This window comes from Cydia splendana, chromosome 11, assembly GCF_910591565.1.
Source record: "Cydia splendana chromosome 11, ilCydSple1.2, whole genome shotgun sequence".
Classification (NCBI taxonomy): Eukaryota; Metazoa; Arthropoda; class Insecta; order Lepidoptera; family Tortricidae; genus Cydia; species Cydia splendana.
This window is the reverse complement of record NC_085970.1, coordinates 14828921-14845780: the sequence shown is the minus strand read 5'-3', so window position 1 is coordinate 14845780 and position 16860 is coordinate 14828921. Positions and strand designations below refer to the sequence as shown.

The window sequence follows — 16860 nt, the reverse complement described above, 5'->3', positions numbered from 1 at the left end:
AGCAAGTTTGCAACGTATCAGTTGTTTTTGTTTTGTGGATTATGTGGATAAACTGAGTGACATTAGTTATTCTGTATCATTTTTAAGAAAAATATACCAATGCGTCTTGTCAAAGGCACTCCTGAAATTAAATACACAAACATAAGTCTTTATTCAAAATCACCGATAGTGTTTTTTTTACTCAGAATGGTCATGTTTAAGTCCTGCTGTTGGTATTTTAATTGATGACCTAAACATTGAATTGTATCATGTATCATTTACGATACCTACATGAGCTACTACCACTACAGAATTTAATTATTGACACGATAAAAAATACTGACCATTAGAATTTATTAATAACAGTACAGTTTTTCCTATTTAATAGAAAAATAATTTAAATATGTAAAATCTATTGGATTTATGGTATGCCACATACCTAACGCGTTGTTTTTTCTACCATCGTAGCTACAAAATTAACGTTCAAAAGTGTCGTGCGACGTGCTTGTGATTGTCAAGTGAATGTGGACTTTATAACTATGGGCCTAAAGGACATTTTGCGTGTGATTTGCTGTAGACGCAACAATGAGACACCTTGTAAGAAAGACTGTAAGAAGACCTGTTGTGATATAGATCAAGATCATATAGACATGATTAACTCGTATATGAAGTGAGTACGCTTTTATAATACGCATAAAATGTGTCGTTCCACGGGTAAAGGTACCTTATGGCGGTTGGCGCTTACGCTATTATTAACGCCGTTCCAATAATATTGCGGTGCTATGCTACGTAAGCGCCAGCCGCCATACGGTACCTTTTCCCGTGGAACGTCAGAAATGATGTTTTTGTTTTTTACACTTATCGGCACTGCCAATGCCAAGTCTTAACGTTAAGCCCAGTTCGGACTACGTTTGTAATTAGTCGAGTGGCGAGTATTTTAGTTAACTAAAATCGGTCAACTGATAAAAAAATAATTCGCACGACAGACGAGCGAGTTACAAGCGAGTAGTAAATGAAAGACTGGTTCGGACTACGATAATTTAGTTCAGTGGCGAGTATTTTAGTTACTAAACGTGTCTGAACAACATAAATTTAGTCGACTAAGTTAGTAAGAATGGTGGGGGGAGGCTCACTCGCCACAAAAAATAGATTAAAATGGATCCACTCGACTAATTCACTGACTAATCTGCTCGACTATGACACGTAATAATCGCCACTCGACTAAATTACTAACGTAGTCCGAACTAGGCTTTATCGCCTAGCTTTCTCAAAGTGCGTATTTTCGTAACTTTCGGTTAAGTTAAATAAGTCTAGGTAATGGTGAGAATCAGAAAAAATATTATCACATAATAAAAATTCGCATCGTTACTCATTAACCTACTTCTAGCGACCTTCTTTAATGGGTTCAATGTCGCCAACAAGGTCCGCATTTAGGAAACAGGTAGACCAGACTAGTCGTCACTCAGCGACGTGTCATCAGCTAATGGCATGCTGCCATCATCCGTTCAACGACCCACAATCCAAAATAAACCCTAAACGTCTAGCCTAAAACACATTATCGAATAGTTCAATTCGCTACTTATTTTCGTGGTCGTTACACGAAATTCAAATTTCGAATTTTCTTGATACATTTAAGCGATGAGTTCAAAAATGATTCAAATATATGAATCGCGAAATCGCTTGTGTCGTTTCTTTATTGAACGAAATTTAGCATAAATTTCATTGAGTTCAATTGGTTTTTCTTGGAATCAGAATTTCAACTTTATTCCTTGGGGAACAGAGTTGGAAATGTCATGAGAATGCCCTCAAATTTTTGAGCTAGGGCATTGAACTGGTATTTTATTAGTTCATTGGTGTTTTTATAGGATTCTTTCTAATTCCAGGCTGTGTCTGATGTCTGACCTTTTCACAGTCGGTTAGAATTTATTTATGTGCGCTTAGTCATTAAATGTGATGTTTCCAACAAAAGAAACCTAAATGTCGATCGTTCCTTATTGACAATAAATTTAGTAAAAAGTAAGGATAGTGGCTTCTCTAAAAACTTCTAGGTCGGGTCGTATTTAGAGACCTCATCTACCCTTTTGGAAATTGGTTAAAATATATTGGCGTTTGAAGTAAACCGAAATAATGTAAATAAATCAGATAGTCGCATTTTATAGATGACTGACTTGCTAGGACCTTGAATTTGAAATTTACAGTCTTCTAATATTGTAGAGCTCCATTAATTTTTTTTATTTAACCCCCGTGGGGATGAAATTGAGTTGAACTTTACTAACGACTTCTACACGGACAAAGTGACAGGCGGAGGCTACTACATAAGTACCTATTTATATTATAACTAGCGACCCGCCGCGACTTCGCACGGGTTACACAATACCTTAACAAATTATACACCTACACCTCCCTGAAGAATCACTCTATTAATAGGTGAAAACCGCATGGAAATCCGTTCAGTAATTTTTAGGGTTCCGTACCCAAAGGGTAAAACGGGACCCTATTACTAAGACTTCGCTGTCCGTCCGTCCGTCCGTCCGTCCGTCCGTCCGTCTGTCACCAGGCTGTATCTCACGAACCGTGATAGCTAGACAGTTGAAATTTTCACAGATGATGTATTTCTGTTGCCGCTATAACAACAAATACTAAAAACAGAATAAAACAAAAAGATTTAAATGGGGCTCCCATACAACAAACGTGATTTTTGACCAAAGTTAAGCAACGTCGGGAGTGGTCAGTATTTGGATGGGTGACCGTTTTTTTTTTTTGCTTTTTTTTTTGTTTTTTTTTTGCATTATGGTACGGAACCCTTCGTGCGCGAGTCCGACTCGCACTTGCCCGGTTTTGAGTTTATCGCGAACATACAGACAGACAGACGCGGCGGGGGACTTGTTTTATAAGGTGTAGCGATTTGCACGTAAATAAAATACATAAATTAATCAAATAAGGTTAGTAGACGTTTAATATGTGAATACATCTAGTCATTGGCACTTATCAAGCTAATGATACAAGTATAGTCATTAACACGACGGCACTAATGCCGGTTTCGATGATATAAAAACACGATTTTTTTAATAATACTCAAAATTTTCATTTTCTTGTCTGTGACGGCCCTACCGTATTGATTAAAAACCATGTTATCAAATCAAGCATACTTGATTGGTTGTCATTATTTTTTATATTAATAGCCTAACCCTGTCGCCTATGGCCACACGCCAAGCCACCCAGTACATGTATTGTTTACATTCGCGACACACGTCTTTAAAAAAATACCCGATAGTGATGCGAAAAGGTTTAAAAAATATACAGATTTTTCCCGAGGAAATAGTGTTGTGCGTCCGTTTCAAACCATGGGTGTTTGACACCTAGCGAATAGCCGTGACCGGTCGACCGTTTCAGTTTGATAAAATGGAAAATTCGGCGAATTGGTGATTTTAGTTAGTAATGCACGAATACATCTGACCTTTGACTGATCAAAGTTCAAGGGTGGTTGTAAAACAAATGCAGGCTGCTCATTGGTGGGTCGCAATAATCCATTTTCGCTGCTGTTTTGACGACTTACTTCCATTGTCCAAATGTCATTTACATTTGAATTCTGCATTGGTGTATTATCCAAAGGTTTTATGTGAAATTTGTATGAACTTATGTCAACAGTTATGTGACATTTCTTCTTTGTTTTGCATCTAGATTAAAGTCTGAATATACATTGGTTTCATACCTCAGTCATTTCGCTGCATAAACATCAAGGGTCATGTAAAAGCGAATGATATTTAACACACGAAAACGCACAATCACCTCATGAAAACAAAGAAAAGAAAGGACCGACGCGACTCACACAACATCTGTGTTTAATGATACTATAAGCGAGCCAAAAGGAATACACAGTGCTCATTCATTAACACATATACGCGGTTTACTATTCACCGATATGATGGTGCTACGACTGCTACTGACTTCTTTTTCACTGGTTGTACAGTAATAAAACGTGATTGATGTTACAAGACAGAATCGCTTCCTCGGCTTCCTCCACGGTTCAACTTTGTGTAATGTGTATTTTCGCGAACAACATTTACAAACACAACAACTACATAAGGACATAAGCGATTAATATGTATACTGCGTTAGGCTACTTTCAGTGTATGATTTTAGCCAACTTGAAGAAAATTACAAGTTCCAAGTTTAAGTTTCTCAAACCAAGATACGTTTCTAGCGTGCTTTAATCTGAAGTGATATACAATAAGATAATTCTAAGAAACGATTGTTGTCAGCCAGGGGGGCTTCGAAGCGTAGACCGACCATAAATCCATACCCACTCAGGCGGGTGTCGCAGCTATTATTACTAGGTTTTGCTGCCAAATAGTCATCAAGCAAACATCCGTAGGAATCTCAGACGGAAATCACAGCCGAACGTCACGCTTCGTAGGCTGAATAACGTAGCCACAGTAGAATTTCATAGACTGAAAAGTGCGTTTACACATCTCAATCCAATAATGCCTCGAGTGAAAGTGATGATCGACTCCCCCAGATTCACGCTGCCCGCGAAGGCCGACGCCGTGGTGGAGCTGTGGCGCGCCAAGATGGCGGAGGGCGTGCTGTCGCCCGCGCATTTCCAGGACCACTGGAGGGTGACCGTGCCTAGGATATACTCGCCGCAGCCTAACAGGAGCTGTTTGGGTATGTTGATCTCTAACCTATACCTTTTTCAATCCAAGAATACTTAGTTATACAGGGTCATTTTTGGACCGTTAGCCATATTGTGCGAGGTGATTAGGTGTTAGGTCATACTGAACAACTTTTTCTATGGGACCAACCCCGAAATCCCAAAAAAAATTTGGCCTTCACATAGAAAACGTTGACATCCACTCGACCAAAATGTATGAAACGGCCAAAAAAATTTTTGTGATTTCGGAGTTGGTCCCATAGAAAAAGTTATTCAGAATGGCCTACCTAATCACCTCGCACAATATGGCTAACGCTCCAAAAATGACCCTGTATATAGGTTTAGGTACAACTTGTTTTAGGCGGTTGATAAAGTTACACGGTGATTTTCTAGTAGAAGATGGCTGAATGTTCCTACTACATAATACTGACGTCGCAGCGATTCCTTATCGCCAGAGAAGTACTAAACTTAACAAATACAATTCTATACTTGTCAATTTCAGACTGGTCGTTCGACGAAGAGTTGGCAGCGAAACTGCTCATCCAACCTTTGGAGCAACTGATATGGGGCTCCAGCGAAGGCTCGGCGCCTCCGCCCCCGCGGCGCTCCACGCTGTGTGGACGGGTGTTCAAGCAAGGGGAGCCGGCATACAGTTGCCGCGAGTGTGGTAAGTATTCAATAATACAATTTAGAAACTGCAGGAGCAATGGCAGTAAGTTTCATGTGTGACTCCGCTCTTGCTCATGCCAACTAGCCACCGCGCGAAGGAGTAGTGGACACTTTCTTTTTAAAAAGTAGATCTACGCTCAGCCCAGGACCTCTAAGTTTGCTAGGCATATGACGAAAAATTCGAAATCGACACAGCTAGTTAATCCCTGGCTTTGCATTAGTGTCCGACCGAAGATTCGGTTTCGGCCAGATTCGGCCAAAAAACCATGTTTCGGCTGTAGTTTCGGCTAAAATACGGCCGAACCTTTCGTGACAAAAACCAAAAGTTGGGGAACAAGTAGGACAACAATATAAATATACTGATTTATGTATACAGAAATTAATTGGTTTATTAGAAAACACAATTTCCCTAACGAGGGCGCCACTGGACGGTCGATCATCGATGCAGTCTTAATATCTGTATAAAAGCGGTTATATGACATTTTTTCCACGATTTTAACAAGTTTACAAAAGTTTCGGTTTCGGCCGAAACTAGTCCCAAAACTGAACCTTCGGTTTCGGTTTCAGCAAAAAAACATGTTTCGGTCGGACACTACTTTGCATTTACGTGTCGTTCCGAATTGTGTAAATCAATTTCTTTGAACTTTAACGTCTTTGGCCCATCAGTAGGAATGTTGCCGATTAATGATAACGGGGTCGTTTTCTTCCAGGCATGGACAACACATGCGTACTCTGCGTAGAATGCTTTAAAGTGTCCGCGCACAGGCATCACAAGTACAAGATAGGACAGTCCGGCGGCGGCGGGTGCTGCGACTGCGGCGACACTGAAGCATGGAAACGTGATCCCTTCTGCGAGCTGCACGCGGTACGTATGACACTGTTAACTGATCGTGAACCTTAATGCAATGACTTAAGGTCCAAACGCTCTGTGTGGATACGAAGTGTCCGCGCACAGGCATCACAAGTACAAGATAGGACAGTCCGGCGGCGGCGGGTGCTGCGACTGCGGCGACACTGAAGCATGGAAACGTGACCCCTTCTGCGAGCTGCACGCGGTACGTATGACACTGTTAACTGATCGTGAACCTTAATGCAATGACTTAAGGCCCAAACGCTCTGTGTGGATACGAAGTGTCCGCGCACAGGCATCACAAGTACAAGGGGCAGTCGGGCGGCGGTGGGTGCTGCGACTGCGGCGACACTGAAGCTTGGAAAAAAAGACATGGATGCATTTTTTTTTCGCGTACATTTGTAGGTACAAGATATGTAGATCTCGTGTGAATAAAAGAAATGCAAATATGAATCGTTCCCTTAAATATTCATTAAAACTATTTAAAGCAACGATTGTGATTGGTCAAACTGGCAAATACTTTATTTCAGAGAAAAGTTTCGCCTTTTGAAGTAAAAACTCCCTCGTCACTACCCATTACTCTTTCTCGCTTTTTGTCTCATCATGATTTCATACTAATCTCGATAGTAATCTGTAGAAGTGAGTCTTATATTTTTAGAGCACCGTACAACACTTTTTTTGTATAATAAATATAATAATTAATGAAACTAAATAAATCCAAAACATTTCCAGGGCCCCGATGACGAAGAACAAGCACAAACCAGCATCAGTCCTGAAGTTATAGAGCGGATGAAGACCGTCGCGTCCGTCTGTCTGTCCTACTGCTTCAGGCTGCTCACACTTGACCACGCGCCCGGCTTGCCCAACGAGTTAAGGTAAAAGCGACAACATTAGGACCTGTGATTTTATTTATTGATAATAACGGTACAGCTATCATAAGAGTTGCCCAATGCGATAGTGAAGCAAAAAGTAATTTAGAGACATACGAACCCCGATGCAGATTAGTTCGTCTGGATCAAAGAGAATAGATAGTATAGAGGGGTCCTGTCATAGTACATTTTCACACACACACGACTAAAACTCAAAATGAAAACGTATAAAATTATCAAAAAAATGTATATATATATGGATAAATGATTTCATTATTTTATATCATTTTGACCCATGTTCATTCACTGATATCTATGTGTTAAAATTGTTAAATATGAAACGGTGTCGTCGCGCCATCTAGCCGAGCATGGCTAAAGGTGTGTGCGCCATCTATTCGAGAATGACTTTTTCTTGATTTCCGAGGCACGTTTTTTCCTTAGACTTTATTCATCTTATACGAAGTTACATGTCTTTGGTCTAGATCCACACAACAATTTTGTTTATTCTAATAAATTTTACACATGAACATAAAATGAACCACTAATGGGAACCATAATAGTAATGTTTAATCTAGTTTATTTTCATTTTATAATAAAATTGCGGTATTTAAACGTAACTGTCAACTACAACTCATGACACATACTCTTTTGCTTCGTCAGATTAAAAATAAGAAAGCCAATTGTTGCTAACTCCTCCTGTGGGGTCCGCTTTGGCAATTTAATCCCAGGAATTGGCACTAGCTTTTACGAAAGCGACTGATGAACTTCAAACTCGGACAAGGTACTTGGCCTTATAATACCTACAGTAAAATTATACATTTTGCGTTTGCATCAAATCCGGTAGTTCTGATTTTTTGCAGACTTGTTTATGATGTTGGCCCAATGAATAATCCAAGTTTGTGACCTCGAGCGCCGAACGCAACTTTGTCAAAAATCGAATAAAGCGCATTTTTTTTAGGTTTGGGCGATTATAGCCCTAAAGTACTAGTTTTTGATAGTAACTTCCTAGGGCGTTTTTAAAGTAGACTAAATTTGCTACAATAAGACACTAGAATTGTCTCTGTACATCTAATATTCCGAGATAAAGCCTTTCAAAATGTAATTAATATATTATGTGTTCCGTACTCTACGTCAGAGGTCTTCATTGAGAGAGTAACGTCTCCGGTGTCCGATAGATGCCGCTAGCGTCTATGTAGTCGCTCCGCCCCACGCCGTGACGTAGTTCCGCTTCCCCTTCCTGCGAACTGTTACTCGCTTTCCGCGACTCGCCGCCCTGACTCATTGTTTCGTCGACCGTCTTGTCCGATGGTCCGCAAATTTTTTTTGCGTACATTTTTGCAGCATGGTGCTTTAAAATTTCCGAACTAAAGCTTGTTCCATTAAATAGTGAAATATAGCAGAGATCGCTATTATTAGTCTTTTGGCGATCCCGCGATCGAAAGTGCTTTTCGATTCTACCCACTTTTTATTTTTATTTTTCTTGCTAAATTATTTTTTACATACCATGCTGCTAAAATCGTTACCGTTAACAAGCCTGGGAGTACCTCGTGTTGTTAGTTGCGCATCGTAAATGCCTACTTTGACAGGCACGGTTCTCAGGCGGGTCGCGCATTTTCGAGATCGAAGTAGGAAGTGCGTCAGTAGTTTTTTATCAACAAGTGGTAACGTAAGTCGCTCCGCGTTCGGAGAGGGAACGTGCGTCGTGCCTGCGGCGGCGGGCGCGGCGCCCGGGCGGCGCGGAGGCGGACAGCCTGCGCGCGCTGCTGCTGGGTGCCGCGCTTCTATAGGACTGATAAGGAGCTTTGGATTGTCTCGAACCATCCGGTGAGCCAGTTTAATGATATTCTAGTTTTATTTGGCGTTCAGAAGCGACGCGACAGGGAGCCCCCGCCCGTGGCACCGGCGCCCCGCCTCCCGCCTCCGCCGTGTCGCGCGCCGCGCCGGCGCCGTCGACTTTCTTCTGCTGTCGTCCGAGATGACTCCGAGACGCCGCGACGCTGCGGAGTGGTGTCGCGGTGCGGGCGCTCCCAGTCCGCGGGACTCCGAGACACGTCACACGCCCACTCCTGTTGCTGCGGTCGCGGCGCGAGTGGATCACGGACCTCTCGATCCCGTCCTGGCGTCAAGGTGAAAGCGGACCGCTCCTGCGAAACCCGACTGCTCGATGTGGAAGGAAGGTAAGTTACGTGGAAGCAGTGGAAACATTACGAGTACAGCGGCGGTGCCGTTCGCCCGTCGGCTGCCGTCCGTCATGACGTCGCTGGTGACCTACGCGCCGGTGGAGGCCACCACGATGGAGCCGCAGAGGGCAAAGTGTCGCCGTGATGATGCGTGCAACTACGAGCCAGCCTACAGCGCTACGATGGCGCTGCCCGCCACACGCATCGGCGCCTCCCGTGCAGGTAACGTCCGTCATGTGCACCGGCGCCTGTCGAGCTGGCCGCCACGATGGCGCCTCTCGCCTCACGAGTCACGTATCAGCGCCTCCCGAGCCAGCGGCAGCGGCCGCCACGATGGCGTCGCCCGCCTCACGGCTTTCGAGCTAGCTGCTACTATGGCGCCTCACGCACCAACGCCGCCTTACGTACCGGCGGCCGCCTTACGTACCGGTGCCTCCCGAGCTGGCCGCTACGATGGCGCCTCTCGCTTCACGCACCGGCGCCTTCCGAGCCGGTGGTGACGACCACCACTTTGGCGCCGCCCGACATGATGAAGCCGCCTGCCTCACGCACCGGCGCCTCTCGAGCTGGCCGCCACTATGGCGCCTCTCGCCTCACACAACAGCGCCTCCCGAGCCTGGCGGCGGCCGCCTCACGCACTGGTGCCTCCTGAGCTGGCCGCCACGATGGCGCCTCTCGCCTCACGCACCGGCGCCACCCGAGCCGGCGGCGGCGGCCGCCACGATGGTGCCACCCGCCTCACGCGACAGCGCCTCTCGAGCGGGCCGCCACGATGAGTCCTCGCCTCACGCACCAGCGCCTCCTGAGCCAGTGGCGGCTGCCATGATAGCGCCGCCCGCCCCACGCACCGGTGCCTCTCGAGCCGGCCACCACGATGGCGCCTCTCACCTTAAGCACCGGCGCCTCCCGAGCGGCGGCGGTTGCCATGATGGCGCCGACAATCACGCCGATGCTGTCCACCTACAACTACGACGATGTCGTCCCTTGCAATGGCGCCCATGTTCTGTTCGCAAGAATACCACCGCGAACTTACCCGTCGCCGATGCTGCCCACCAAGCAGACGCTGGGCGCCACGGTATCAGTTTTGTCCTGTCCACATGGTCCCATTGAGGTACGCAGGCGCATATAGTTATGGTGCCACAGCACGAACAGACCGCTAAACTCTTGATTTCGGTTAAGGATGGCGACGGCAGGCAAGGTCGTTAGGAGCCTCGTCCTAGCGTGGCTCGACTGCCCGGAGTTGAAAGCGGTAAGATTGTCGATACCCAGAGGAAAATACGTCGCGTCCCTGAGCTTCATAAAGGTGCTGATCGACGAGGAGCCGTGCCGCTTCGAGGGTCCTACAACGTCTCGAGGCCAGCGAGCGATCCAACCGGAGAGCAGCTTTGCGACACGATCCTGTGCGACCGCTCACAACCGAGGTTGAAGGCATCGAAAAGGTCTGCAGACCTCACATAATTATCTCTCTGCTGCCCGCTCTCTCCAGCTTAAGTTCCGTCTTACAAAGACGAACTCGTTCGCCAAGCCCCTAATAAACAAAATGGGACAAATAAACCCGCTGCGCCTGAACAAGCTTGAGTTTCCGGTGCTAAGAGAAAGGGGCCAGGGGGACTCCAGCAGTTTCCATCTGTCTGTCTTCGACTTTATCGAAACAGTTTTGTTACGCAAAGCGCCAAAATCGATTTTAGACTTGATTTCATCAGTTCGATTTCTTTAAAAGCATGCTACCATACCCCTATACTAGCTCAATATAGGCGTTTCTTCGGATAAAGTGAATTAGACCATCACGCTCCTAGACATCACGTGGGACACGCGGCACAGCACCCCGATTGAAAGTTTTCTTTTTCGTGACATACAGGCCTGCCTTGCTGCCGAGTTCCTCGCAGAAATGAGACTCAATGCCTCCTGTTTAGTCTTAAATTCGCAAACTTTAGTTCATGGAGGAAGGTGACACCTTCGCAGTCCCCAGCAACACTTCTGACAGCTGCCGAAAACCTCGTGCCACTTCCCTCCTCATCTTATGCCTGCAGTCCGTTACAATCTCCAATAATGGTAGACAATGTACGAGGTAAGGCCCTTTCAGTGGAGAGTAATCGTTAACGGGCCGCATCTGCAGCGCTGACGACAGAAGTGTCCTACAAACATACAACCGGACCGTTACAGTATACATAAAACGACGGCGACACTACATCCCTTCCGTTACTACGGCTGTCGCAAAAACTGCTGATGCCAGCAGACCGTCTACAGGTCGCGCTGGTTCCTTGCTACTTACCAGGTCGGTACAACTCCCGAGGGCGACGGTTTATCAAGAAGTCACTGCGCGCCCGAGGGGCCGCTGCGCCCAGAAGCCGCCGAGACTATCTTCGCCTGATAGGCGCCCTGTTGGCCGGCCTCCGCTTTCGAGAGCCCTCGCACTGTGCCACGGTATTTCTTAAGAGCGCTCTTACAAGAAAAGTCGAAATAATGCAAAATTGATGATACTAGTCGACGAAATTCAGGACTTTGCGCTCATTATTAGAAACAATGAGTACTTGTTCCAGTAAAAGCGTCTTCTTATCTTTATAAATATCGTTGTAAATATTAGAAAAAGGACTTATTAAATTAGTAATGATTTTTTTTCTGATGGTCGTTTCCGAAAAACCCCGTGAAGCACTGAATGGCTAGCTCTTATTTGGAAATGTTGAGAATTTTACTCTGCTAAACCTGGCTATTTTGTATTACTAATACCCTGTACTTTAGGCATATCAAACTATATTTTTCCTACATACCTTTGAGAAAGAGAAAATCAAAGTAAAACGAACTCGATTTTCTCTCCGAAACAAGTGTCAATTCCTACGAAAATCTACTTAATATCGAAGTCATTTTCATACTCAAGCAATCTGCAACGTTTGCTTATACTGTTGGTATACATTAGTGTTTATGAAATTCTACTATAATTTTTTGGCAATTTTTTGAAAACTACTCTATATTACCGATGACGCGCGCTGCGCCAGCTCAGTGCCGCGGCAGAGCTTGTAGAGGCAGGACGTGTGTCGGTCGGCTCCGCACATTTTCAACGGCGACGACGAGGTTTTTTATCATTGTGTGCGGCGGGCGCCGTGTAAAACGCTATACTGTGTGCGTGTAAACCGCAACGAGAGACTTTGATCCTAGCACCGTTTTTATAGTATTATAATTTATAATGGTACAGTTTAATAAACTACCGGACAGGATTAAAAATATTTGAAACGACCTGACATTCTATTATGTATTTATTTGACTCAAGATAGTACTCAGGGTCTGATGATGGAGCCGGAAGGTGGTCACCGGTACCAATCAACCATGCAACTAAACCACTTCGTGTTTAGGCTCGTTTTATTCATCTCAACAAGATCTTTGACACAAGATAGTACTCAGGGTCTGATGATGGAGCCGGAAGGTGGTCACCGGTACCAATCAACCATGCAACTAAACCACTTCGTGTTTGGGCTCGTTTGATTCGGCTCAACAAGATCTTTGACTTAAGATAGTACTCAGGGTCTGATGATGGAGCCGGAAGGTGGTCACCAGTACCAATCAACAATGCAACTAAACCACTTCGTGTTTAGGCTCGTTTTATTCGTCTCAACAAGATCTTTGACTTAAGATAGTACTCAGGGTCTGATTGATGATGGAGCCGGAAGGTGGTCACCGGTACCAATCAACCATGCAACTAAACCACTTCGTGTTTGGGCTCGTTTGATTCGTCTCAACAAGATCTTTGGCACAAGATAATACTCAGGGTCTGATGATGGAGCCGGAAGGTGGTCACCGGTACCAATCAACCATGCAACTAAACCACTTCGTGTTTAGGCTCGTTTTATTCGTTTCTACAAGATCTTTGACACAAGATTTTTATTTTAGTTTTATCTAAGAAGCCTTTTTTTTTCACATACCTGTAGTTATGTCCCATGAGCCAACCATTTCTGCACTATTTTTTGTCACTTTATTTTAATTTGTACGTCTTTTCCAAATAATTAATTTAGTGATATAGTTTTGGTTTGTTTAAAGCTTTTACGACTAGAAGTTTTTAAGTCTTCTGCACAAAATGTACACGTGGATAGCTATGTCATAGCACAAATATGGCCGTGCTGGTGTCGTGCCGTGTGACGTGGCCATGGCGTGGCGGCCAGCTGTCATTTGGCTGTCAGGCCTGTTCCAGATACGGCAATTGCCGCAATGTTGAAGTTGTATATTAAATAGTTTTAGTTTCAATTTTATGTTTTAGGTATAGTTCTAGTTTTTAATTAGTTTAGTAAATTATAGCATAACCGCCTCGTCGTCGAACGGCGTAAGCCTGGGTTACAACGGAAGAACAGCGCTGGCTTTGCCAGCAACATGCTGAGTTGTGACCCTTTTATGGCATTTTTCACTAAATGTTATACATTGTATATTTGTCAACATGTTTTTGTCATCTGTGTTTGTTTGTCATAAATAAATGTATTTCTATTCTATTCTATTCTATTCTAAGATAGTACTCAGGGTCTGATGTTGGAGCCGGAAGGTGGTCACCGGTACCAATCAACCATGCAACTAAACCACTTCGTGTTTAGGCTCGTTTGATTCGTCTCAACAAGACCTTGAACACAAGATAGTACTCAGGATCTGATGATGGAGCTGGAAGGTGGCCACGGGTACCAGTCTACCGTGTAACTGAACCACTTCGTGTTTGGGCTCGTTTGATTTGTCGCAACAAGATCTTTGACACAAGGTAGTACTGAGGGTCTGATGATGGATCCGGAAGGTGGTGACCGGTACCAATCAACCATGCAACTAAACCACTTCGTGTTTGGCTTCGTTCGATTCGTCGCAACAAGATCTTTGACACAAGTTAGTACTCAGGGTCTGATGATGGAGCTGGACTGTGGCCACGGGTACCAGTCTACCATGTAACTGAACCACTTCGTGTTTGGGCTCGTTTGATTTGTCGCAACAAGATCTTTGACACAAGGTAGTACTGAGGGTCTGATGATGGATCCGGAAGGTGGTCACCGGTACCAATCAACCATGCAACTAAACCACTTCGTGTTTGGCTTCGTTCGATTCGTCGCAACAAGATCTTTGACACAAGTTAGTACTCAGGGTCTGATGATGGAGCTGGACTGTGGCCACGGGTACCAGTCTACCATGTAACTGAACCACTTCGTGTTTGGGCTCGTTTGATTCGTCGCAATAAGATGTTTGACACAAGATACTACTCAGGGTCTGATGATGGAGCTGATGATGACAGACAGGTACCCGTCGCCACCTTCGCGCTCCATCATCAGACCCTGAGTACTACCTTGTGTCAAAGATCTTGTTGAGATGAATAAAACGTGCCTAAACACGAAATGGTTTAGTTGCATGGTTGATTGGTACCGGTGACCACCTTCCGGCTCCAACATCAGACTCTGAGTATCACCTAGTGTCAAAGATCTTGTTGAGACGAATCAAACGATCCTAAACACGATGTGGTTTAGTTGCATGGTTGATTGGTAATGGTACCTTCCAGCTCCATCATCAGACCCTGAGTACTGTCTTGTGTCAAAGATCTTGTTGAGACGAATCAAACGAGCCCAAACACGAAGTTGTTTAGTTACATGATAGACTGGTACCCGTGGCCACCTTCAAGCTCCATCATCAGACCCTGTGTATCTTCAGTGTCAAAGATCTTGTTGAGACGAATCAAACGAGCCTAATCATGTTACTACATGGTTGATTGGTATCCGTGACCACCTTAATCATCATCAGATCCTCAGTACCAGTTCGTTTTTAAACCCTCGTTGATACAAACTTTACAACCTATAGGTACCAAATGCAATGACGAAACATGTAAATAAGCGAGTAGGTACCTATAATTTCTTTCGAGTAATATACCTTCATAAGTACAAGTATGGGGCTATTCATAAATTACGTCGTTTCAAATGGGAGGAACAGATTCATCCGAAGCTTGATTTTTGGATGATTTGAGGGGTGGGGGGGGTCAAAAATCGTCAAAAATAGATGACGTAATTTATGAACAGCCCCTATGTACATTTGCACTGCATTTAGTATTTTCGTTCTTACCAAATAACAGTTTTAGAACTTTAAAAGTTAAGTACAGTTAGTGTTGTTATGGTTGATTTCAATATGCTTCGCGAAGGATCAAGAATGTTTAATCCATCATTGTAGTGCGAGTGTGGTAGAAGGGATCGGCGTACTGAGCTCGCACGGCCTGCCGCAGCGCGTAAAATACCTAAACTCGCTCAACGCCGAAATGTAATAGCGCTCTTAACCGACTCTTTGAACTGCTACCACGACGCGTTTGGCAGCTGCCGGTGATACGACTTGGCATGGATGTCTCCACCTCCCAGCCTAGTCTGTTTACTGTGACGGCGTGATGAGGAGAGCCTTCACGCAGCTGCGGTAAGCTTGCAATTTACTGGCGGTCCTAGTGAAAACAACGTCAGACCGCCCTTTCTAACGAGTCAACGACCTTAAGAATCGAGGCGTAGCTCCTGTCAGATAGGACGCTCCAACACCGGGCTAGCGGGATCAGGAGTGACGTCCGCTTGATGTACTTACTGGCGTGACTGGCGCATGCATGCAACATGCCAAGGGCTAACGCTACGTAGCGAACGAGACGCAACTGTCAGTGTCTCACTAATATGGAAGAGTGATAAAGAGACAGAAAGAAACTCAAGTGATCGTCCGGGGGATGCTCCCGGTACTGAGTTTGTATGGCGAGAACCGGGTATTCCCGGTTCTGGTACTGTGTTTGTATAGAAAACCAGTACCGGGAGCACTCCTTAGATCGTCGCCTTGTCTAGGCCGCCTGTACACCCACAATGTAGAAATGGTCTTCATGGTGCATCAAAAATAAGATTGATTGCCAGGTACCTCTAATATCCAGTGAAGTAACGAGCTATCTCAGGCACCTATTTCTACTGTCCATGTTAGCTTTCAGAACGACACTTGTTCATAAGCCTATCGGTCACTATGCCTTCTTCCAACGCCATTAATAGCGAGACCAGCGCCTCCCAAACCACCAGCTTGGGACGCGAGAAATCTAATTAAAATTACTTGCCCTAACTTGAATAGCCCTACAACGTACCTATATAGAAGAGCTGCCGCTCTTTAACTGTTAGCATCAGGCCGCAGGGTCCTCAGGGGTGGGACCTTACTCTACTACTCTGTAGCCCGGGCAATTGCATAGATAACTTTCGCGCTATTATTTTGTGTCCAAAATTCGGCTCTAAACCAGATAACGTGTCTTACCGACTGGACTCTTAGAGACTCCGGAATAAAGTATAGACCCAGTAAGTAGGTAGTCTGGGTACGTCAACTTGTGAGAATTACACAAAATGTTAGGGGACACTGCGCCTATTTCTTCCAGCCATAGTCTCATCCAAGCCGGCCTCGCCTACGATTGCTTTCGATCCACGATGTACTTATTCACTAAATTGGCTGGAAAACTATCCAATTAGCTTAAGTTAATTGGAAACATGACTTTTTCAGACGATACTATCGCCGAAATTCTGCGGATCGGATGCGATTTCGAATGAGAAATCTCTTTAACCAGTTTAACGTCAGATTCGAACCTGGGATTACAATTTAAATTCTCAATTTCCTGTAATGCATCATTATAACGAGTCACTGTGATTTCATGGGTTGCAATAAGGC

General features: G+C 44.7%; 1 protein-coding gene and 1 long non-coding RNA gene across 5 annotated transcripts in view; both read left to right on the top strand.

The window, feature by feature from the left end:
- The window catches only part of LOC134794986 (uncharacterized), a 207723-nt gene that overhangs the window by 161066 nt on the left and 29797 nt on the right, over positions 1 to 16860 (top strand). The gene's annotated exons all lie outside the window — the stretch shown is intronic.
- Positions 1 to 16860, top strand: part of LOC134794873 (E3 ubiquitin-protein ligase UBR1) — a 60501-nt gene that overhangs the window by 16035 nt on the left and 27606 nt on the right. For 2 of the 4 annotated variants that reach the window (XM_063766684.1, XM_063766685.1), the window contains exons 1-5: positions 504 to 649; positions 4499 to 4647; positions 5136 to 5300; positions 6013 to 6167; positions 6885 to 7027. In XM_063766684.1, coding sequence (XP_063622754.1) covers positions 519 to 649; positions 4499 to 4647; positions 5136 to 5300; positions 6013 to 6167; positions 6885 to 7027 — 743 coding nt within the window. In that variant the 5' untranslated portion in view covers positions 504 to 518. Of the gene's footprint in view, positions 1 to 503; positions 650 to 4498; positions 4648 to 5135; positions 5301 to 6012; positions 6168 to 6884; positions 7028 to 16860 lie in introns of those variants that run through there. The other 2 variants (XM_063766686.1, XM_063766687.1) reach the window with 1 other exon arrangement.